General features: G+C 37.8%; 1 protein-coding gene across 1 annotated transcript in view; it reads left to right on the top strand.

Moving 5' to 3' along the window:
- The window catches only part of LOC136012938 (ephrin type-A receptor 6), a 478,069-nt gene that overhangs the window by 14,557 nt on the left and 439,915 nt on the right, over nt 1–23,597 (top strand). Inside the window, exon 2 of the mRNA XM_065676043.1 lies at nt 22,301–22,365. Coding sequence (XP_065532115.1) covers nt 22,301–22,365 — 65 coding nt within the window. The remainder of the gene's footprint in view (nt 1–22,300; nt 22,366–23,597) is intronic.

The raw sequence follows: 23,597 nt of genomic DNA on the forward strand, positions 1-23,597 counted from the left end.
GCTTGTGTGTCAGTGAAAGGCACTGTGACTTTCTTAAAGGCAGGTGTAAGAAAGGACAGCTGGACCATTTGTGTATCAGAGCGGAAAACCAACACCAAAGCTGGACAGCTAATCTCATAATGAATATACATGCATATATAATAATCACATGATGAAATAGCATGGATACATACATTCATGGTACTGCTGTAAGGCAACACCCCAGGGAAACACAATGGCTTCTAGATCAACTATGACTCAAGAAGGTATCACAAGGCATACCTTAGAGAACGGGAATTTTATCATGTCCAGTATACAGTAATGGTGCCAAGCCAAATTTGGTGTTAGAAATCAAATCCACATACCCATAGGTTTTAATAACCCCAGACTTCCAGGTTTGAGGAAGAGTCAGAAGTAGAGCCTTCAGTAGAGTTCATAGGGTGGGGTTTTTTCTGTCTCGCGGAGTTTGGTAGATCGTTTCAAACTTTTCCATGTAGCCAGAAGTAAACCCCCAAGATTCTTACAGCTGCTGGGCTCTGAAAAAATCACTAAATCATGGCTTGGGACTTGGTTGTATTAATATAGATCCTGGTCATGTTTTTTGTTTTCTTCCTTAGCTGTCAATGTTGTTTCCACGTTGTTTGAATACAAGTGAAACGTGGCCATTTTAGGAGAAAGTAATTTTGAGAAGCTGTTGAGATGTCTGGCCTAAGTATGCTCTTGTACAGATACACTGGAACAGGAGTTGACAATGTGCTCTGAGGGTTTACATGAGTGTTCTGCACAGGCTATTTATCAGCTCCTAGGGAGTTTAGTAACTCGTATGTCACTGTTTAGTAACTATGTATGTCACTGTTGACGCAATCAGATTATTTCATTTATCTAAGGGGCTCACCTATGAAGTTGAAAGGTCCCATTAATTCACCTGAAATAGGAATGAATGAAAAAATGCCCAAGTAGCAATTTTATGTCACAGCACAAAAATAATATACTATATGTCCGTTTGCACACAGGGATGACTGAAGTGAGTCATCTGGAACCGCACTCCATTACATAAATAAAATTAAGGACACTGTAATTCAAACGTGCGGTGTTTGGCTTATATAGAAGTCATAAAGGGAATGGGTAAAACTGGAGTAGCTGTGTTACAGAACTCGGGTCAAAGTACCATACATTTACCAGATGATGCTGATAATGTGGAGTATGAATGATACTGATAGCACAGTGTATCAAAGTAACACCAAAGAGTGGGAATGGGAAAGACAGTGAAGCAAAATTGTTAGTTTGGGGTTATTGCTGTTAAGCAGAAGCTTGTTAGGTTTGGTTTTTTTTTTTCCCCTTTTTATTGTAGGAATTTTGTTTTAGAAACACTAGAACTTGGTTAAAATCAATACTGGGGTTTGGGTGAAGTGTTCTGATCTCCTGTATAAGGAGAAACCTTTTTGCAGGGAACCGTTTTTTGTGTCTTGCTCATATTATCAAAGTAAGACGAATTGCCACCATCTGAGCAGATAAGAATTTTTTACCTCTCCATGTCAGATGAGCCTGCCAAAGCAATTTGTGATTGGAGATTTTTTCCATCACTATAACATGTAATATACTTTCTCATTAGGTTCTTAAGGACTGCTGTTTTAGAAAAGGAAAAATAAATAAACCAAACTGAAACTGCTGTAGGCAGTTTCTTCATAATAGCCTTCACTTAAGCATCTGCTTTTCATGCTACTGTATTTCAACTTTTAACTGTGATTATGGATGCTTGAGTCTTTGACCTAAGGAATTCTTTCTTTCCGTTATCTGGTGTTCTCATGTCCAAATGAGATGCGATTACACCAAATTCAGTGACTGCATTGTCCAAATGACCTGATTATTTGAGCTGCTAGGAAGTAACTCAGTTTGAGTTCCAAGTTATTCAGCATGCGCAAAAAATGACTTTGAATGATTGGGTTTTGGGGCCTTTGCCACATGGAATGGATGTTAAAAGTTTTTTGGTCTGGTTTAAATGAAAACTATGAAAAGAATTTAAGGAACAGTCTGAGTACAAAATGCTTGATGAATAAAGTTCTTGCTGGTTGGCTTTATGGGGGGGTAGTATTCTTTGAGCAGAGCTAAACATTTATGCAGCTGTAAGGAGCATAAATATGACTGTCATTGCAGTAAAGTGATACAACTTATGGCAAAACCTCCTAAAATAGCAGTGGGCTGTCATTTTTTTCAGATAATGAGATGGAACTACATTTTTGGTGAGGGAGAGGAGCAAAAAAGAGGAAGAAAGAAGAGAAAAGAAAAAAAAAAGTCAGGTTCTCCTGATTCTGTTACATGAATATTCTAATGCACAAAATCTTGGGTTTAGTTTTAGCAGGAAAAAATGATTTGTTCAACAATGTCATCCATAGGTGTAAGCATCCAGATCTATAGACTCCAAGCAGGTTCTAGTGCTTTTTTAAAAATGACATAATTTCAAAAGTATAATAAATAAATTAATTCCAGCATAGGGAAGGCAAGAAATGTCATCAACTTGAGTCCATTGATTCCACTTTTATTGCTCAAAACTGCTACAGTTCATAAAATGCAGTTTTACAGGCTATTAGTCCATAATGTGGGTTATGTCCTTTGGAGACTTACGTTAAAAGATAAATGCAGTAGTTCAGAAAGATCTATATTGTGGTTCTGGGAAAAGGGTTCAAGAATTATTTAAGTGCTTTTTACTGTGTTTCAAAAGGAAAAGGGTTGGAGGGGAGAAGTTACCAGCAGCTTCAAAGACAGGAAAGGAAATTAGCAATGGGAGAGTCAGTGTATCATTCAGCAAGTGGCTTAATTTCCTTGGAGGTGAGGAAAATATTTTACTGCAACAGAATTGGCTTTGAAAGATTGTTTTTTAATTGTTCTTGACAAAAAAACCCAGCATTTGTGTTAGTGGTACATGCTAAGACTTCTTAAAGTGCGTCGAGAGGCTCAGTTGACTGTAACTGTAACATCGGATTGGGAAAGAGCTGCTGCCACAAGCAAATGCCCCTGTGATGCTGTATAAGAAAAATAATTTTATCTTAATTCTATTTAAGTGATGTTCCCTTATTGCTTCTGTTGGGAAGTTGTTCTGATTTTCAGTGCTGTGAAATTAAAATGCATTTATAAACTGTATCTATTACTGCTTATTATTTATGCTCATGCTGGCAGTGTCCCAGAGCTTAAGAACATCTTTCCATTCTCCAGTTTTATCCAGTGGCACTGTTGCAGGAGGGGTGATGTCTCTTCTTTTGGGTTTTGGTGTGCTGTTTCATCTCTCATTCAAGAGATTTCTGATCACTCTCTCAGTTACAGTTGCCTTTGCTTGTTCTTCATCCTGTTTCAATTCATTCTTTGTGGATCAAAGGTGTCCAGATCCATATGCATCTTTGCTGATGAGGTTTTACCGGTGCTTTGTGCAATAGTAGTAGTTGCATTAGAAATACCTGACACTTTCTGTGACGGTGTTTGTCTCTGTTCCCATGATGTTTGATTGGTTCTTGGTTGGTCTGTCATCAGCTAATACGTACACACCTTACCTTTTCTGTCTGCTGCTAGGCTCCCACTTTACAAAAGAAATTCTCCTTGGCTCCCTTTGGATTGCCTAATGATTTACATTCAACGTCCTTCCTTCTTTGTTATCCTTGATAAGAAGAATCATTCCTTTTCTACCGATAGCCCCCCATATAGGGAGCGTTCCAGCCTGCAATTGTGTTGACAATGCCTCCTGACTTTTCCCATGAACAAATATCTTGTTGGAACTAGCCTAGTTTGGCCAAGGATATTACTTAAATAAGATCAGCCTCATGACTAATTTTTGAGGAACTGCATTATGAACTGAGTGGTTAAATACCGTCAGTCTTGAAAGCATGCCTTTTATGCACTTCCCCACCTGTTTTGCTCTCTATTTAAAGCAACTCCAAAAGCTCTTTTGCAGTTTGTTTCAGTTTCCTAACCCAGATTTATTTCTGACATTTCTACAATAAGATATACATGATAAGCTGGAATGTTCACTGCCAGTATGGTGTTGCCACACAAATAAGAATTTAATAATATCTTAACTATAATTCCGCAAGTAATATTTCATAATTTTTCGTAGAGTCAAAATGCTTTGCAGTTTGCATAATTCTGCAATAACGCTGAAAGAAGTACTGCATTTTCAGACTCAAATCGAATGAAATTATCCTCAAATTCAGCTATGATTTTACCTTAATGCATTATAATTCAGATGTCAGCTTTTTCTTCCATAATTTGATTCTGCTTGGCTATTAGGATCGCTCAGTACTTACTCTGTTTTATTGCTCTTAGATGAAATAAATTAAGCTGTATAGCAATATAAAAGATAATATTCATTGTTATAAATTTGGCATTTACACAAATGAAACATCTTAAATTCCCTCTTTATCTGTTTTAAATTAAGTATGAGATTTCAATCACTTGTTCTGATTGAGAGCAAGCGCTGTGTTGTGGAAAGGAGGAGACTGTGGACAGTCAAAAAAGCAGGCTGAGATTCTGATCAGGGCATTCATTATTGTTGGTGGGAAATAGTGTTAAACAATAATTGATTGCATTCATGTAAAGGGTAGAGAAACCTGCCATAAGATAGTATTGTGTTAATGGTCTGAGAATGATTTTCAACAGACGAGAACGGAAGAGTAACAAACAATATTTCAGATTGCTCTGGTGTGGTGGTAGCTAGCTCTTGTAAGAAAAGAGGCCTTAAATCAGTGTGTGTTTACATAATATGTGTGATGAATTTGTATTCAGGTTTAGGCATGATCTCCCTTCGTGGTTGCCTTTTTCAACTTGGGATGTAATTTTGTACTTAATTTTCACCCTAAAATATTTTAACGCTGGTTCTCTTCATCTCATTTCTTACTTAATTCTCACTGTAATCTCTGTAATCCTTTTTATGGGTAGAAAGAAAACACATGCAAGTAAGAAAACCCCTGCTCTTAGATTTAACAGTCTTAATTTAATCTTTGCTAACTCTATTGAGGATATTGTTTGCTCCAGAATAACTATCATTACTGAAATGAAACCTTATTTCTTGCAGACAGGCTTCTATCGTGCAGTGTGAAATGAGAAGACAACTTCAGTTGTTGTAGTTTTAGTATGTCCTGTGAATTGCCACATTTTGAAAGACTGTGATTTAGCATTTTAGACAAATCAGTTACTGATGATATAATTTCAAATCTAGATACAATTCTGGTGGCAAGTTTTTTTAATGAAAGCAAGTTACATGAAAACATGTTAGCAGGCTGTTTCTGACTTGTACATCATTCCTGATGTGCAAAGAATAAGAAATATGTTTCTTTTTAACAGTCAGTGTTCATCGTCTTCCTGTGTAGCCCAGATATCCATTACCACTTTTCAGTGTCTTTTCTGTGTACCAGCCTCTAAATCCATATTTTCCTACAACTTCGGTTCTGTCTTCCATCGTGATCCTTTTTTTGCTGTTCAGTGCAATGCATTTTCTTTCTCCCTTTTCCTCCATCAAGCCTTCCCATATGAAGTTTGACTTCAGGCTAGCCCTTTCTGCCTCAGATTCCTTAATGAATCTTTGGTCCCTCTGAAGCTCTACTACTGCCTCCAAAAGACTGTATTTCCTTTTAGCCTCATCAGGTCATACTATGTTCTTGCAAAATTCCTTGTCTGACTGCTCTAGTCCCCCCACTCAATCTGTTCTCTGCTCCGTAGGCATCATCGGTTTGTTGATCTTTAACCACCTTCATCAAAATCCTGTTCCCACAGCATTACAGTTTACATTGGGTTTTTCCTTAACTGTAATATCCACTCATTTGATCTTTGGGTGAAAAATATCTGTTCTTAACCGAGTGGCCTTTGGTCTTAAGAGTTTGTTAATCTGGGTGTCCCTCGGCCTTGCCATAAATGACTAACCTGGTGCTGCTCTGCAGTGCTTCTTCCTTCTTGGTGCTTTGCTATTTGCATCTTTCACAGGTAACACTGTACTGTGTTTCTCCTGGTTTACTTCCATATTCTTTGTGGTCCCAACTAGACACTGACTGACTGCAGATAGAAACATCACCCTTTAAAATCAGAAAGGGACCCTTTTTAAACAAGACAAACCCATTGAATTATCTGTTCTGCACGACTTGCATAACACCTGCTGTGCAGTAAGTCTGGAGGTGGGTGTACTAGGTGATTCTTCTCCTGTCTCTCTAGTTTGTGACTTTTAGGGCAGCTAGTGCTATAGAGGCATTGCAAATCAGCCCACTGTCTCAAAGGGCTTCTACTCCGCAAGAGGAGCTGGAGGAGGAGAAACTGGTTTAGGCTCTAGCCCATACCAGGAAGCAGGCATGTAACCATACTGTAGTGTATCTTTTAAAGGAAACGGGAATAGCAACATGACCCATTTTGGAAGGTTTCATTAGCAGAATTTAAAAACTTGTGTTAATGATAATTCTTTAAAGTTACTGTGCAAACCCAGTTCTCTTTAATTACATCTGGTAAAATATTCATTTAAAGTTGTACCCAGAATATTAATATGGAACTGTGTATGTTGGGGCTTTAAAGGAGGGAGTCTGTGAGCTACAGAATTTCCTAAAGCAGGAGCATAAATCGCATTCTTCATATGCTTTTCAGAGTACTTATGTATAACAAACTTTATTGGGAAGATGTACAGGGTCAGTAGTATTTTTTCCAGCCTTGGTCTTTGTCATGTTGTTAAAAACTTTCACACTAGACTATAGATGTATATCCTGGATACATACATATGTAAATAGATGTGAACTTCATGAGGTTCAACAAGGCCAAGTGCAAGGTCCTGCACCTGGGGTGGGGCAAGCCCCGGTATCAGACTGGTGGATGACGGAATTGAGAGCAGCCCTGTGGAGAAGGACTTGGCAATACTGGTGGATGAAAAATTGGATCTGAGCTGGTGATGTGTATTTGCTGCCCAGAAAGATGGCTGTTGCCCAGAGTAGTTGTGGACACCCCATCTGTGGAAGTGTTCAAGGCTAGGTCGCATGGGTCTTTGAGCAACTCGGTCTAGTGTGAAGTGTCCCTGCCCATGACAGGGGAGTTGGAACTGGGTGATCTTAAGGTCCTTTCCAGCCCGAACTGTTCTATGATTCGGTAGTGCTACAATTCTGTGATATACTGGATAGACTTATGTCCTGGTTTTAGCTGGGATACAGTTAATTTTCTTCTTAGTAGCTGGTACAGTGCTGTGTTTTGATTTTAGTCTGAGAAGACATACTCTGGTGTTTCAGTTGTTCCTGATGAGTAGTCCTTACTTAAAATGAAGAACTTTGTGGTTTCCCATGCTCTGCCAGTGAGGAGGGGCATAAGAAGCCAGGAGGTAGCAGAGACAGGACACGTGATCAAAAATAGCCAAAGGTTATTCCATACCACAGCACATCATGCCTGGTATATAAACTGGGGGGAGTTACCCAGAAGGGACCGATTGCTGCTGGAGTCGGGCTGGGTATTGGTCAGTGGGTGCTGAGCCAATTGTATTGTGCATCACTTGAGTAGGTGATTTTTTTGTTGTTTTACCCCCCCCTTTTGTTATTATTGTTATTGCTAGTATATTTTACTTTATATCAATTATTAAACTGTTCTTATCTCAATCCATGGGTTTTACCTTTTTTCAATTCTGCTTCGTATCCCACAGCAGGAGGGGAGCATGGGTGGGTGGATGGTACTTAGTTGCCAGCTGGGATTAAACCATGACACCTTCCCAGACAAACTGAGCATTTTCCCTATATTATAGTCTTCAGATAGTAGCAAAGAGTAAATTTTAAATTATCCCTTATTTTTCCTTTAGTAGAGTAATTCATCTTTTCAGTCATTGTGCTCTTTGTCCTATTCTCACGTTTTCTGGGCTCAAACACTTCAGACAGAATGTCAAAAGAGGAGAAAACTGCACAGCTTTTGAAAAGAAAAGGTATAAATCAAATTTTAATTCAGCTATTACCCGTGTGATAATCATTCAAATATCCCAAGTTCCTGTATTCTGCAGTAACACTGTGGATGTAATACTATATAGGCTATGTTTGGCATTGCCTCCAAAGCCCCTTGGCAGCACTCCAGCAATCCTCAGTGACATTCCTCTTGCATCGCTGGATTGTGTAACAGGCACTTAAGTCTGAAGTAGCCTTTCAAAGCGGTGCTTTGAAGTGAATAAGTCACAGAGAGTGCTACTGCAATTCCAGCAGTAGCAATGTAGTGCTATACCTGCCAAATCATCGAGCCCAGGACTGTACATTTCAGGGCAGTGGAAGTCTCACAAATGCATTCCACCCTCGTGCGTGTTACACATGACAGCCCCTTGTTACCAAGAAGTCTGTTTTCAGTCACATCAGAAGTGACTGTTTTTACTTTACACTGTTTTAGAAGGGAGGGATTTTTGGTTAATTAGCTTTAAAAAAAGTATTAATACCATGCTGTTAGGTTCCAACTTCTTTTTTTCTTCTGCTGGCATTTAAAGAGCTGTGGACTAGGAAGAAATAGATTAAAAAATGTTCCCTGCATCATATCCCAATCACCTCTTGCACTCTAGAAAATCTGCAAACCCCCCCCCCTAAAATAATATGGAAAAAAGTAATCTTTTTCCTTTCTCTTCTTGATGTGATATCAGAAGAAAAGTTTCTGTTCATTTAGCTTATCATATAGTCACAGAAAGAAAAAACAGGACAAGTATATACTGTTAAATGTTAGACCAGTTATTCAGCAGACCAGGCACAACGATTTGCTGCGTGAATGATGGCATTCTCAGATCCATTTATGCTCTTCAGTTATCTTTGAAATTTAATCTCCATGTATATGCATTAAAAGTATATGGCATTCAAAGCTCAAAGTCTGCCTGTAGTAGAGGTGAGTACTCCACAATGTCCAATCTTTTAAAGCAATTTGATCTTTGGTTAGATAGTCAAAACTTCTTTCCTGTCAAGTAAATGACAGGATGTTGTATATTTAGCTGTTGAGAATGTTGAAAGTATTGCAAACCTGATTATTTTGTAAAAACAATTGAGCCTTGGTGCTGATATTCCACTGTGAGTAAAGAGACCAAGATTTTCAAAGCTACCTGTTATTAGCATGTACTTTAGCTTGACAGCCTGACCTAGCACCTGTAAAATGCTTGTGCTGTGAAAGCTTGGTGCTTGACACCATAAATTATAAATGATGACCCGGTGGAAAAAGTGACAGACTGATGCAGAGAAAGAGAGAATTACAAAGTGAAAAACATTAAACTGGCTGGCTATGTGGATGTTTAATCAAAGAAGATAAGAACCATTTTATCATGGTGAATATAAACCTAGGATGTCTCTGGGAATCTATGTCAAGAGTGGAACAGCTTTTCTAGTAAGTTGCATTTACTTTGGTATATTTTTTGAGGCTCTGCATTAAAAAAAGGAAAACATTCAATATAGGCAAATGTTAACCTCATGTTTTCTGAGTTGCCTTTGTGCCTCTTTCTGGATAATTCTTTTCATATGAGTTCCGCTGAGCTCTTTTTCTGTGCATCATGGTCATTTTTAGACTACAGCAGTACAGCCAACTGTATTAAATATTTAACTTCTAAAGTAGGTAACTTATCAAGCAAATGAGATGCAACTTCAGGAAGCAAAGGAGAAAAAGCGATCATTTTGATTGAGAGCATTGACACCTTAGAAAGTCATGACTGCTTCCTCTTTGATACGCGTACAGCTTGTGGCTGTACTGATGACTTGCCTTAACTGCTGACAGATAAAATCATCGCTAATCATGTCACCTTTAACAAGCAGGAAAAATACAAATGTAGGTTTGATAGCCCTCCCCTATCGTCTGTATGTCACTTGCTTTCTTAGGTCATTAGGAAGATCAGGGAGCATATCTTTTTATTGGAGTATGAAATATTGACTTCATCCTGCTTATATGGCATTAGCATAGATCTGTAATGCATAATAATGATGTGTCTTGTCACGTTTGAAGGCTCATTTATATGACTTGTGGATAAATTCTGAGTGGTGATTCAGATGGGGATTGAACAGCTACGCTTTTCCACCCTCTGTACCACTTCATGCAGACATTGTTAGCGTTATTGTTAGTTTGGGAAATCAAGGTAGTCAAGATGTGCCATTTGTGGGCTATATGGGCTCTTTGCTTTCTGTATTTCAGCTTTTCTGACTACAAAATGGGAATGGCCCTGTTTCATTTTATGTTGTAAATATACAGATTGAGTGTAGGTAAACTCTTATTTAGCTGCCTAGAGTTAAGAGGTTGTGCTGAGCTACAGAAGCAGTAGAAAATGGGAATGGTTTTAAGGTGACAGAGTGTAGATTTATATTAGCTATTAGGAAGAAATTCTTTACTGTGAGGGTGGTGAGACACTGTAACAGGCTTCCCAGAGCAGTTGTGGCTGCCCCATCCCTGGCAGTGTTCAAGGCCAGGTTGGATGGGGCTTTGAGCAACCTGCTCTAGTGGATTTGCCTGAATGTCGGAGTTCCAGACTCCTGATTCTTGCTCTCAGACAGTCAGAAGCAGGGTGCTCTGCAGCTCTGACTGCACCTGTGAGAACGCCCCCAGGGGCCCTTCCGAAAAGCCTGAACTGGTCCCTTGCCTCAGTTCTTGAGCTAGAGCTCAAACAGCTATTTACGGGGCTGTATTGCCAGTCAAGCATGAACTCTTCAGTTGCTTCAGCCTTTGTACTTCTAACATCTGTCTATGCTGTTCCTCGGGAGTCACCAAACAGCTAATTTTTCATTATGGTTATTAAGTAACTACTTGAGTAAGCAGTGGCCATCTGTCTTCCCTGTCCCCATTTGTCACTTTTGTCAGCTGTTCTCTTCAAAACTTCTTTCTATAGAGGGGCTGTTGTGGAAAAGTCTGTGTTGATTCTGGTTCTCACTCCACTTGAAAAGAAACAGATGACCAGGTTGAAAGGTGCTTTTGTATCAACCTTCCCAGTTACGCTTGGGGAGAAGGCAACAAACCTGCAATAGTATTTCATATTTACTAATAGAGAGGCTAGGTCTTTGGATCAGTGCAGTTCAAGAAGGAATTGGATGCCTCGGGTGGGTTTTATTATCCTCTTGAACTCCTATGGGAAGTTTCTATCTCTCTTGAAGAGGGAGGGAGGTTAACAGCGAAGTGGAGGACATTATATCATCATGATGTCTCTGCCCATGGTAGGGGGGTTGGAGCTGCATGATCTTAAGGTCCTTTCCAGGCCTAACTATACTATGATTCCACAACTGAAGTCCCAATCTAATAGGATTGACTTCAACAAACAAGTAATACATACATTACCAGTGCAAAGAAAGATATATCTGTTTGTCTGAATTTCACTTGTTTCTAATTTCCCTAATGTAGACAGATTAATAAACAGAGCTAACAAAACTGTCAGGTAGTCATGTTCATTAAGAAAAACCGGTCCGATAGCCTGCTGTTGACATGAACGTGTTGGTGAACTGAACATCAATTAGCTTTTTTAAGTTGGAATAAAATTATTACATAGGGCAGCTGGGATCCTATCATAATTTTGTGACTTCTGTTTTTATCAGGCCTTTCTCTTGACCTTCTTGTATCTCACACTTGAAAGGTTAGGAAAATAGTACAGCTATGTGACATAAACAAGCTCTGGTGCTATTTTCTGGACCTGCAAACAACATTAATTTATCTCACTTCATTTTAACAGTAATCCCTGCTGAAAAGCATATCTTAGAAATGAAAGCTGAGTCAATAGTTAAGAACACACTGTTTCCTTGGTACCAAATGCTCCGATTTTTCCATCTTATTCTTTGTGAGAAGTCCATTATAACAGTCTGCTTCTACCTACCAGGACTTTCTCTTCAATTCTGTGTTCACTGCCTGTCCTGCAGGGCTGTTATTGCATTGCTAGCCCCTTCTGATGCATTACAAACGTAGGAATTCATCCCTTCTGGATGTTCTATGGATTTGAGAGCCTCCTCCTGTCTTGCTCCCCTGTTTGGAAGTGCATTGTTCAAGTAAACAATTTTGAAGTCACTTTGACACTGCTCTTAGGGAGAAACCTGTGTTATAGGCTAGGAGAGGTAGGATATTACCTATTCATTCTCAATTCCACAGTTACCTGAGGAAAGCTTGGCAGTTCATCTGTTTCTCAAGTAAACAGATTTCTTTTAGATGTGAATATGATTTTTACTTCAGGAATTGTATATTTTCCTCAAGCTTGTGAATAAGACTCCCACTGAAGAAGCAAGCATTTATGTTAGACCTCAATCTACATAATATTTATAGATATCTTAGGGCAAAACAGCATGCCAAGTGGTAGAATACGCAGTTAAGATCTAATTGTGTGAAATTTGTGACTGTGACTATTATCCCAGAAAGATTTTGGTGCAGAGATTGTCATGTATTTATGTACTGACATTTTCTACATGCTGGGTTTGTTTGGTGCTACTGAGTGTATTGGGTTGATTTCCAAGGCTCTGCCTGGTATTGGTGAAATGAAGCATGGAACTTTCCTTACTGGGGAAGGCCATACCTTTTACTGACTAGTGTCACATGCCTGTGACTCATAAGTTGTTTAATTTCTCCTCTTTCTTTGTAATAATTGTATTATGAAAACAGGGATTAAAGTTGTGTGTTAAGACAGCACATTGATGTTGAAGAAAGAAAATGTTACCCTAGTAGAATAACCATTTAAAGATTTCTGTCCATCATAAGTTGCTTTAGAGAGACATTTACCATGATAGTGGTCATATATGCATGTGCAGAAAAACCATTAAAGCATGGTCTGATGCATCGGTGTGGAGAATCTCTAGTTGCACTCCTGTTGGAGGTCATCATGCAGGGAATCTTCTTCTCAGTTCTGTTGTAAAACAGCAGAAAAGGTAATTTCTTTTTCCTTTATTCATATGTTTATTGCCTCTTTTACACCAGAGAAATAAGGTTTTCCCACAATACTTTGCACAGGAAGCTGCCACAAACATTTCATACGTTGGCTTAAATAATTCGTAAAGGCTAACACTTGGCCAAATAGTATCTATTTTAATTGTACTGGCACTACTTCAGGAGTGAAGTCTGCCTATTACATGTTGTCTAAGCAGAAAAAAAACCCTTCATTTAAATGACAGCATCTAGGCATAATTGACCAGTTTTCATAACTGATCAGTTCTATTTTGTTTGTTTCTTTGTTGCTTTATTTGTTTGTTTGGGATTTTTTGTTAAGAAGTATTTTAACACTATTCTAATGCTGTTAAATGCTAAATGTTATTAAAGCCAGGCAACAAAAATAATGGAAATAAACCCAGAACGTAATATATTACTATTATTCCTTTTGGGTGTGGAAATTGTTTCGTGAAAATAAGTCTGTTTCAGGTTTTTTTATCTTACCATGTCTTAAGCTTCAAGTTTATAAAATAGATGTTTAAATTTGTCCAAAATTTCAAATATTTCCTGATCCTGAAATAAATAAAAGATAAGTATCAATAATGTTATTTAAAGTAGAGGAGTGATAGGTATAGGTATGTTCAGTGGCCTGTGTACAGGTTATAAATTGTAAATTATAATAATTGCTTATCAGAGCATTTTGATAGCTGTTTATAGTATCAAGATTGCTTATTTTACAATAAGGCGACCTGCGGAAGGAAATAAATTTGCTCTTGTTCAAATGGGAAATGTTTGTGCTTGGATACTTCAAACACTGAAGTTAACTTTGTTTGTCAACCTTTAAGTGACAAGTAGCCTCAGATTTACCGCTTTTCTTAAATCCTGCTGCCAGAAACATAAGTGTTAACAATACTAAAGCCACAGTAAATGCAGTAGTTAAGTAGCTATTTGTTCTATTATGTTTTTTAATCATTGAAATAATACATAATGACTGGTGCCTGTTGTTCACTGATTGTGAAAGCCAAAGGCTTTCACTGGAAGGGCAGACTTTTATGACTATCTGTCAAAATTGAGAATGACAAGCACCTCCGGTATGAAGATAGGCTGAGAAAGTTGGGGCTTTTCAGCTTGGAGAAGAGAAGGCTGCATGGAGACCTCATAGCAGCCTTCCAGTACCTGAAGGGGGCCTATAGGGATGCTGGGGAGGGACTGTAGTGACAGGACAAGGGGTAAAGGGGTTAAAACTTAAACAAGGGAAGTTTAGATTGGATATAAGGAAGAAATTCTTTCCTGTTAGGGTGGTGAGGCACTGGAATGGGTTGCCCAGGGATGTTGTGAGTGCTCCATCCCTGGCAGTGTTCAAGGCCAGGTTGGATGAAGCCTTGGGTGGGATGGTTTAGTGTGAGGTGTCCCTGCCCATGGCAGGGGGGTTGGAACTGGATGATCTTGAAGTCCTTTCCAACCCTACCTATTCTATGATTCTATGATACTATGATTCTATGATACTATGATTCTAGATAAAGAAGGTTTAGACATAATTAATGAAGTCTGAAAAGATGCTGGTAGATGACAAATACTTCAACCTTTTTGCGCTGTAGAAGTTATAAAATGAATTAAGCCTACTTGTGGATTTGTGAGTGTCAAGTATTGCTGGGTTTAACTCGGATTACCTTTTTTGTTTTCAAATCCTTTGGAGGTGCTGAAACACACGTTAGGTTCTTTGTTTAGAATGTGAGTGGTTTTTTTCGTTCTACCATGGCTACATGCCTTGTTATTTGGAAATAATTGTAAAGTTGCATTCTTGTTAGTAAATATAAGTTGAGTGGATGTTCATGTAACTCCTTGTTGCACAGATGTAATTATATATGGTGTTCGTGACTTGTTCTTATCAAACAATGTGATGATACAGTCAGGGATCCGTTAGCATTGAACAATGAATATAAAAATACAGTTGGTTTGTGAAGCTAGTGGCTTATTTCTTCCTTCTACCTTCATAGACTCTGATTGCTAAAAAGTATGTGGAGCTGAAAATACAAATATTTGGCAAATGAATTGCAAACAAAAAAGGAATACATAAGCTTGCAAAAGTGATATGTCCTATCCACTTAATTGTTCACATGAAATACCCTGTCGTTCCAAGGTTCCATTGGTTGCTCCTTTCATTTTCACTACCTTGAGGGGTTTGACAGTATATGGACAAATAGTACCAAAGATACAGTTGGAATCAGTTGCTTCTGCCTCCATTAGTTCTTTCAGTAGGTTCAAGGTTTTACTCTTTCATTTTAAATAATTACATAAACTAGATCTCTCAGTGTGATGTCTTTATGATTTTAGGTAGCAAAACCAGCATTTGGTTCACTTGCTTATTTACATGGTACAGTTGAATAAAAATATACATTTAATAATCCAAATTCAGTGAAGTCTTCCACCAAAACAGCACAAGAAGATAATAAATCACAGCTTCATCTAGATTTTTCTGTTCAACCCTTTAATGCTGTGAAGTCACTCTGTTGTGACTGAGGGCTCTACAAAGGTTGGCGATGCTGATAATAATAGAGAGTAAAGGGATTCATGTTGATTATTCAAGTGAGAATGGAAGAAAGGCAATGTGAAAAAGAATAATGTGAAGCTGAAGTTTTTGGTATGAAAATATTGGCTTGCATTCTGGTGAGAGATGGAGCAGTAGGATTATAGAAGCCTTCCACTCTCAGGAGAACATGTATGTTTGGACCTAAGGTACAGACAGGATAATTATGTTGGCTCTGAAATAGCAGGAGCACTATGAAAGTGTAGGAAAGCATAAAATGATACAGCAAAGAGCATAAATTTTAATTTAATTCAAAAAATGATCTTGCTAAGAAACAGACAGTAAGGTTCTGTAGGGGAAAAAGGTTGAATAAAGGAAGTGGGTAGTGGCATTTTATGTAAAAAGAACCGCTGTTTGTTTTAATCTTGTTAGCTCAGAGCCACAGGATTTGAAATTAATATCTATCCAGGTGGTAGTAGGGAACAGTAAGACTGAAACTGGTAAGTGAATCAAATTAGGAACTAGGGTAAGTTGTCCCTTAAGCATCCCTTAAGCATTTCCATGCAATGCATGGAAAGAAAAATTGCACTGGGGGGGGAATTAGTTTTTGAAGGTGTTCACTGGAGACCTCATGTAACTCAGAGTAAAACGCCACCAAGTTAAAGGACGGGCAGTTATCCAACATAGAACATAAAGCAGCCAGTCTAATAATGTTGCAAACTCTTAGGGCTGAGAAGGTGAATTTACCAGAAATGAGATGTTGCATTTTGCACACGAAAAATTATTCTGACCAGTTCTCATTCATTAGAGTTGAATTTTAATCACATGTTTGCATGAGTGCTCAAATGTGAAAATGAAACAGTGGAAAGTGGAAATATGTTTTTTGCATTCTTGATTGGGAAATCATTGGTCAATAACAAAAAGGCCAGTTTTAGTCAACAGTTCATCCTACATGAGACATGTTAGGTAAATAGGTGTTATGTTAGGTGATGTGCAAGCAGCAACTAGAAGTACAAACAATTGTAATAATGAAAAGAGAGGATATATGTGGAAATAAGTACACATTAGAAAATATGAAATATAGAAAATTGTAAATAGGAGGTAAATATATTAGGTAAAAGCCCAAGTGTCACAACACTCAGGATAATGGGAATTTCTCTACTGTATTATAGATAAAAATGTTCACGTGGATGGTATTGAACTATTTTAAAAAGAGGCAGAAAATAAGGTGCTCAGACTTGAGAAGATTAGAAATCAGTGATTTACTTGCATAACATGAAGAATATGAAATACTCCCCATCTGGTGTAAGTAGTTCTCTTCCAAGAGTCCTGAAAGAATTGGCTGAGGAGATCTCTGGGCTACTGATGGTAAATTTAATGAGTTTTGGGACTTTGGGAATTCAAGAATATTGGAAGAGCGTAGGTGTTAGAGTACTGGTTTGGAAAGGGAAGCACCATTAACCAGGTAACTAGATTTTTATAAAAATCACTGTATTGGAGAGGATTCGAGAAGTCATTTACCTCCCTTGCCCCAGGGCAACGTGAGATTATGTAGAAACCAGATCTGACAGTGTTTACTGTGTCTTAAAAGCCTCCCATAGAGGAGATTCCGTAGCTTCCCAATTAGTCACAGCTATCCCTCTTCTTTACAACTGTAGGGGTAGTAAGGATTTTCCTGAAGTCTAACATAAAACAAATGCTGAAGGGAGAGGAAGGATTACTTTATATTTTGCTGTCTATAATCCTGTTTATCTCAGTCAAACAGCGTTGGTGATACTTTGTTTACTGTATGATTTCTATGACTCCTGTATACTTTCCCAGCAGAACAGCTATCTAGACAGGTGCTCCTCATGCGGTATTACTGCATCTCATTAATCTTGACTAAACCAGATAGCTGTTGCATGCAGGACAATGGAAATTACGGAAAAGGATTCAATTGGCACTTATTTAATGAACGCCAGTTCCTTTGTTTTATGGAAAACAAACCTAGTAAAAAATCCCAAGCATTTAAATAGTTTTTCCCAGTTGATTACATGTTAATTGCCAAAGGGCACTTGCATAGTTCTCTCTTCTTTCTGTCTTCCTCAGGCAGACAAGGCACAGAGGTAATATGTGTAGATTTTGTGTAGTATGATAAAATATCACAAAGTGATATTTAACTTCTGACAGCTAAAAGCTTACCAAATTTTTTAGTAAATAGCTCTAAAAAAACCTGAGGTCTGAGAAACCTCAAAGTAGTTTTCAGTGACTGTGAAATCCCAGAATTTGAGGTTCAAAATCCTAAATTCTAACGGATCAACGTTTTTCATTAGTAACATGGAAATAAATATCAAATTAATAGCTGACAAAAGACAAGTAAAGAAAGAAAGCTGGTGTGTAGACCGGGAACAGCCTTTATCACTTTGTAAAGGTCAGCTCTTAGAAGTACAACTTGTCTTAATAGAAACAAATGGATCTTTGTACATTCAAGAACAAAAATGCAACCCAAACTGAAAAATAACGATGAAAAGGAGTGATTCTGGAAAGGACAGTGAACTTTGATAGATAAAAGTGCCTGTGAGTGCAGTGCTGCAGTCAAAAATAGGCTAATGTGACCTCAGATATATAAACGGGATATAAAAATAAGCAGGGTTCTTAATATATGTGTTTGGAAGGAATTATTTCAGCAGGTGATCCTATTTTTCTGCAGCTCCCTGAGTTACTAGTGTTGCCTTCAGAAATTAATGGTTGGTTGTCATTCTGTTTTCCTTGCTAATCTTTGGTTTACCCCACCACAGCTGTAACTGGAATGTATTAGTCTGCAATGAGCAGGAGATCAAGCTGGGTGATCTCGTGGCCTATTCTGATGTTGGACTATGATTCCATATGATTGGCCACAATCCTTTATTCATTTAAAAGTGTTAGGTCAGTCTGCCTGAAGATGTGGAAAGAAAGAAAAGAAGCTGGGGAAATGAATGCTTGGGAAGCTTTGTTCTTGGTTGTGCAGACAAGATTGTAGAGTTCATCTTCAGAACAGCATTTTGGAATTAGAATTAAAATTCCACCCTGTCCTTGGAGTTCTGCTCATCATAATTTTATATAAAACAGTTCTCTCAGGACCAGGCAAAACCTCTGGAAAGATTAATTTCAGTTGTAAAGTCTAATAATAGCAATGTAAGATATGTATAGAAAAAAAAGGAAATGGGAGCTCAGTATGTCATAATGAGTTATAATAATGTAATCTCTATTAAAGTATGTACTGGAAAACAAAGATAAACACTTAAATTCTAAGTATGAACAGGGCACTTTATGTGTCTGCAGCTGTATGCTGAATTTCATACATTATTATTGGGCAGGTTACAGTATTCTTAACTCAGTTTTTTAAGGAAGGACATGAAAGTGCAAAATCTATGTTCCTTCTATTGAAAAAGATTATTTTAAAGGATCTTTGAGTTAATTTTGAATTGTGGTGTGACTTTGTAGTGGTGGACCTACACTGTTTCACTCTTGTTCACTCTGCAAGTTTTATACTCTATGTTGTCTCAAAACAGAATGGCTGCTACAAGTGGAGATCGGGTATCAAAAATGTCAGTAACATTGCTTAGTTGCAAACAATTTATTTACAGCTTTTTTTCCCCATGTCAGTTCCAGACACATACTTTTGCTTATGCTGGCAGCTAATGGCTGTGATGGCTGTAGTGCATGAAGTCTGATGTAGGAGGAATGGGACTTTTTACGGCATATAAAGGAGTGAATAAATAAGTAAATGGAGGGACAAGGGTCATTCCTGGTTCTGTTAACATTTTAGGGAATTCTCTCACTTTAAGCATTAGACATGTAGCGTCCATTATCTGTTTTTAGCCTCTTTGCAATGGCAAAACACTCCATCCCTGGCAGTGTTCAAGGCCGGGCTGGGCAGAGCCGTGGGTGAGGTAGTCTAGGGTGAGGTATCACTGCTCATAGCAGGGGCATTGCAACTAGATGATCTTAAGGTCCTTTCCTGTCCTTTCTTATGATTCTGTGAATTGCCGGTTCTCTTCAGACTTTCACTGTTTTGCTGTCAGAGGAGAAGCATTCACTCCTGTTTGTGTTTTCAGATGTATCCATGTGGGCATTCTTCTTAGTCTGGGTTTCTTTGGCAGAAAAGTGTTTTTGCCAAGGAGCTGTGAGTTGGAAGCTTCTTGGCAGTGTAAATTTGTCTGCCATCAGGTCTGTGCTGCTGGGGATAGACTGCTTCTTAATTACCTCATTTAAAGATAGCTTGGGTATCTCTGTCCCACGCTGAAGTCTATCATGTAGATATTTCTGAATCACTGAAGTGTGTGCAGATTTTATTACTTTATTCGTGTCCTCATTTGTATAGCCAGCCCTGATGATTTTACCACTCTGCTGGGGTTTGTATTTCTTTGCTATAATGTTTACTTGATCTGCGAGTATTTGCATATTTTTGATTGATAATAATTTCATGTCTTTTACTGTCGGAAAAACAGTGTTAACTTTTATGATTTTCATTTCTGAGTCCGAAAGTAATAGCATTCTATGCAGGTGATAGCATCCTAATTCTGATTAATAGTGTGGTAGTTTGAATTGTCAGGTTTGAAGTTCTAACAGATTTCATGGCTATAAGCAAGCATATGTAAGCATACAAGAGGCTTGGTATGTAAAACGTATCAAAAATCGTATTTTAACAAAACCTAGTAATTTGGTAAATGTATATTCCCCCATGGCAGGCTGGAACTAGATGATCTTTACAGTCCCTTCCAGCCCAATCCATTCGATGATTCTATGATTATGGTTCAACTAAATTTAAACTTAGCATGCTTTCAGTGATGGATTTGCTCTAGCTCTTAATTTTTAATGTATAGCTTTGAGCTTTGAAGTAGTACTTGATTAATTTGGGCAGGGAATTAATTAATTCAAGCTCCACTGAAGAAATGAGTTATTTTTCCTTGCTGTATTTTGGGGCCTGTTCCGTGGCAATACTGGCTTTGGTTACCTGGACAATGCTTATTAAATCATGGTCCTGCTGCCACAAAAGTTTTAAAGAACAGAAGTATCAGAATAGCACTTCATAAGTAGCAAGGTATAACCTTAGCTGAAAACCGAGTGTATTTACAAGGAGTCTGCTGGCTAGAGAGAGGTAGGGAGGAGAGATGGAGCGAATAAATCAAACTCCTAAGAGGAACTGAAATATTCTCAGAAACCAGCTGAGCATTTAGCCTTCTCTGTGAGAAGGGGATAGCTGAACCCAGCAGCTTCATTCTTTTGGAGGTGGCAGGTCCCCAGTACATTGTAACTTGAAGCTTTAAAAAGGAAACTTCTGCATCACAGGCCAAATAGGAAGATGCTTTTTTGACTCTTCAACAAGCGTATGGTAGCCTGATGCAAGTAGGAAATACTGTAGCAGCTGCAAATGTCAGCTTTTTAAGTAAGCAGAAGGCAGCAATGCTCTCAGTGGTAATAGTGATTTCTTTTCTTCTATTTCTTAAAGTAAAATAGAGCTTGTAAAAAAAAAAGTTTATCTTCAAGTTATTCACAAAGCTTCATAAACTGGCGCAGTGGTGAAGAAGTGGAGAGCGGAATGCTGCCCTTAGTTCAGTATCCTTTTTAAAATACCATTGCTTTCTTCAGATAAATCATGAAACATTTATTTGGTGAATGTTGAGCTTGTTACCTGACTGTAAATTTGCTGATAAGACTTATTTCAGTTTCAGGTTAAAAGTCAACATAACAGTTAAATATAGAGGAACTCCAATTATCACTAATACAAAAGACAAAGGAAGATGCTAGATCTAGTTTCCTCTAATAAGCTGGCAAGCTCATATGGTTCCCATGCCAAAGTGTCTTTTCCACAAGGCAAAAAACCATGACCTGGCTTCCGCTATTGCTGCTGTACTGCTTTATAGAAACACATGATAGATAACTGATGGTTTGGACAGATAAGAGGTGGAAGACAGTGCGCAACAGCATTACCCCCTCTCAAATGTATGGGTAGTGGTGTCATGTTCCAAACTAATAGCTTCATTTTTCTCCATCATTTAACCATCCAGGGAAGAAGTAGAATTTGTGGGCTATAAGGAGGAGCTCAGCGTTCAAAACACACCCACTTGATGGTTAAAATAAATTGCCCTATACAATATTTTATGTTTAAATACTAAATTTGCAGTTCTTAAATTAGAGGGTCAGATGAAACAATTCCATTAGAGGGCAGTAGTACATGTAGGTACGATGTCTCGGGTATTAAATAGTAAGTTTGAAGTTAGCTGCCTTAGCACTATGAGCTGTAATTTTTGCGATGTTAGTGAAAATGTAAAATGAAGCTAATGTAATTTAACATACGAAGATAGTGTAGAAATATTTTGTAGTATACAAGCACAATAATGCACATCCTTCTCAACATATATTAAAAAAAACAAAATGCGACAGAAGTGATGTAAAATATGCATAGCTGCTTTCAGCATTGTGATATTCCAGCTAAAATATCAACTCTAAGGTTTTTAGTCTGTTTTCTTTCTGAATTATGCAATTTGTATATTGTATAACTTTATTTCTGATAAGTTTACGGTTTCTTTTTAAACATCTTACCTTTGAAACTCTGTTTTTCTTTAATTTATATGCTTTAATATTCAAGTCCATGTGTAAATCTAGATTTCTGGACAAGCGACTGCAGAAATGTGCATACCTGTTAAGGCACCTTTTAATGATTAAGCATCATTAATATACTGTGATTTTGCAATGGTTTCTTGCAAAGGATTTAGGGTTTTTTATGAGTTACATCTTCTGAGACATTTGATAATGAAATGTAAGCCATGAAAACCTCAATGCTTAGATTCTGGTTTTATTCATACTCTGACATTTTATTTGCTTTAACAGCTTTAAGCAGACATACTTGGCTAATATGGCTAATTCAGTTAATAACCTGTTTAATACTTGATGTTGCATATGCCTAACTAAGCAATACCGCAAACATACCATTTCTTTTTCCATTTTCAGTTGTGTTACTTGACACTACAGCTGTCCTTGGAGAACTAGGATGGAAAACTTTTCCTTTAAATGGGGTAAGTCACTCACCATTTTGGTTTTATTGTCTGGATTTTGGCATTCTGATACTCTGGAAGTGAATGGCTATTATACTTGGGTGGATGTTCTTGCAATCAGAATGATTTTAGTTCTCATGACTGGAGCAGCCTGTGCTGTAAGTAGGAATAACAGATGTGAAAATAATGTGAGTACACATTGTTATGCCCTTTTCTTGCTTTTCTGAGTGTTAAGAATGTGTCTTACTTTAAATCTAACTGTTACACATCATAAAGTTCCATATTAAAAATTTCTATGCTAAAGGAATGTTAGGACTACATTTTTTTGTGAAATATGAGGAAAAATAATTTTTGATATTGTAACTTGAAACAAAACTTTAGTAATTTAAATGAGGATTAGGATAGACTTTAGCATCTGGTAAAATGGTGTCAGGTTGGCTAAATCAGAAGAACATTATGAATTTGCTAATATCATTAAATCAGTTTAAATATTTATAGAATAGTTTTGTGGGGCTTTTTTTTCCTGCACTGACCGTCTAGTTTGAAGTTTGCTCTTCCAGTTTAGTGTCTTACATGGGTTCACTGTGCTGTAACTAAAGGCTGCCAGGAGGCACTTGACATTGTGTACAGGGCCCCAGACCGTTAGTGGTGTCTGGTATACTTGGAGATGGCTTGGCAGGTGAGGCACAGATGGAGAAATGTAGCATTTTCACTCTCTGAATTTCAGCCGTCAGTGCTTTGCCAGTGGCTACACTGACAAAACCCATCTTCTCTTTCCACCCAGGTAATGCACCTAACAGAATTTCAGAGGCATTTGTAGTTTCACTTTATAAGTGAGATACAATATGCTGGAGCATTTAACACCTATTGTATCGGCTTCTAGTTCCGGTGTCACTGTGATTATCATTTCTTTTTATGTTAGCTGGCATTGTCTCTAAATTCTTGTGTATGAGGCATACAATTACTTGCTTCTCTGAAATGAGCTCAGAAAATACTGGTTTTCTGAGTGAAAAATCCTGTGTATTTTTAGTTATTTTATTTCTCGTGATCTGTTCCAGAAGGAAGTAGGAACTGTCTATCCTCAGAACCTTAACAATCCATTTCCATAAAATGTCGTCTGTGTTTTTGCCCTCAGGGATTTCAAGCAATGTGGCATTTCTTAATCTCAGCCTATTTTCAACTTTATGGATTACTCTTTTTCAGAGTTTTCCAGTTCTTTATATTCCTAGATGAAATCTCAGTGTGTTACAGAT

The sequence above is a fragment of the Lathamus discolor genome, chromosome 4 (assembly GCF_037157495.1).
Source record: "Lathamus discolor isolate bLatDis1 chromosome 4, bLatDis1.hap1, whole genome shotgun sequence".
Taxonomy (NCBI): Eukaryota; Metazoa; Chordata; class Aves; order Psittaciformes; family Psittacidae; genus Lathamus; species Lathamus discolor.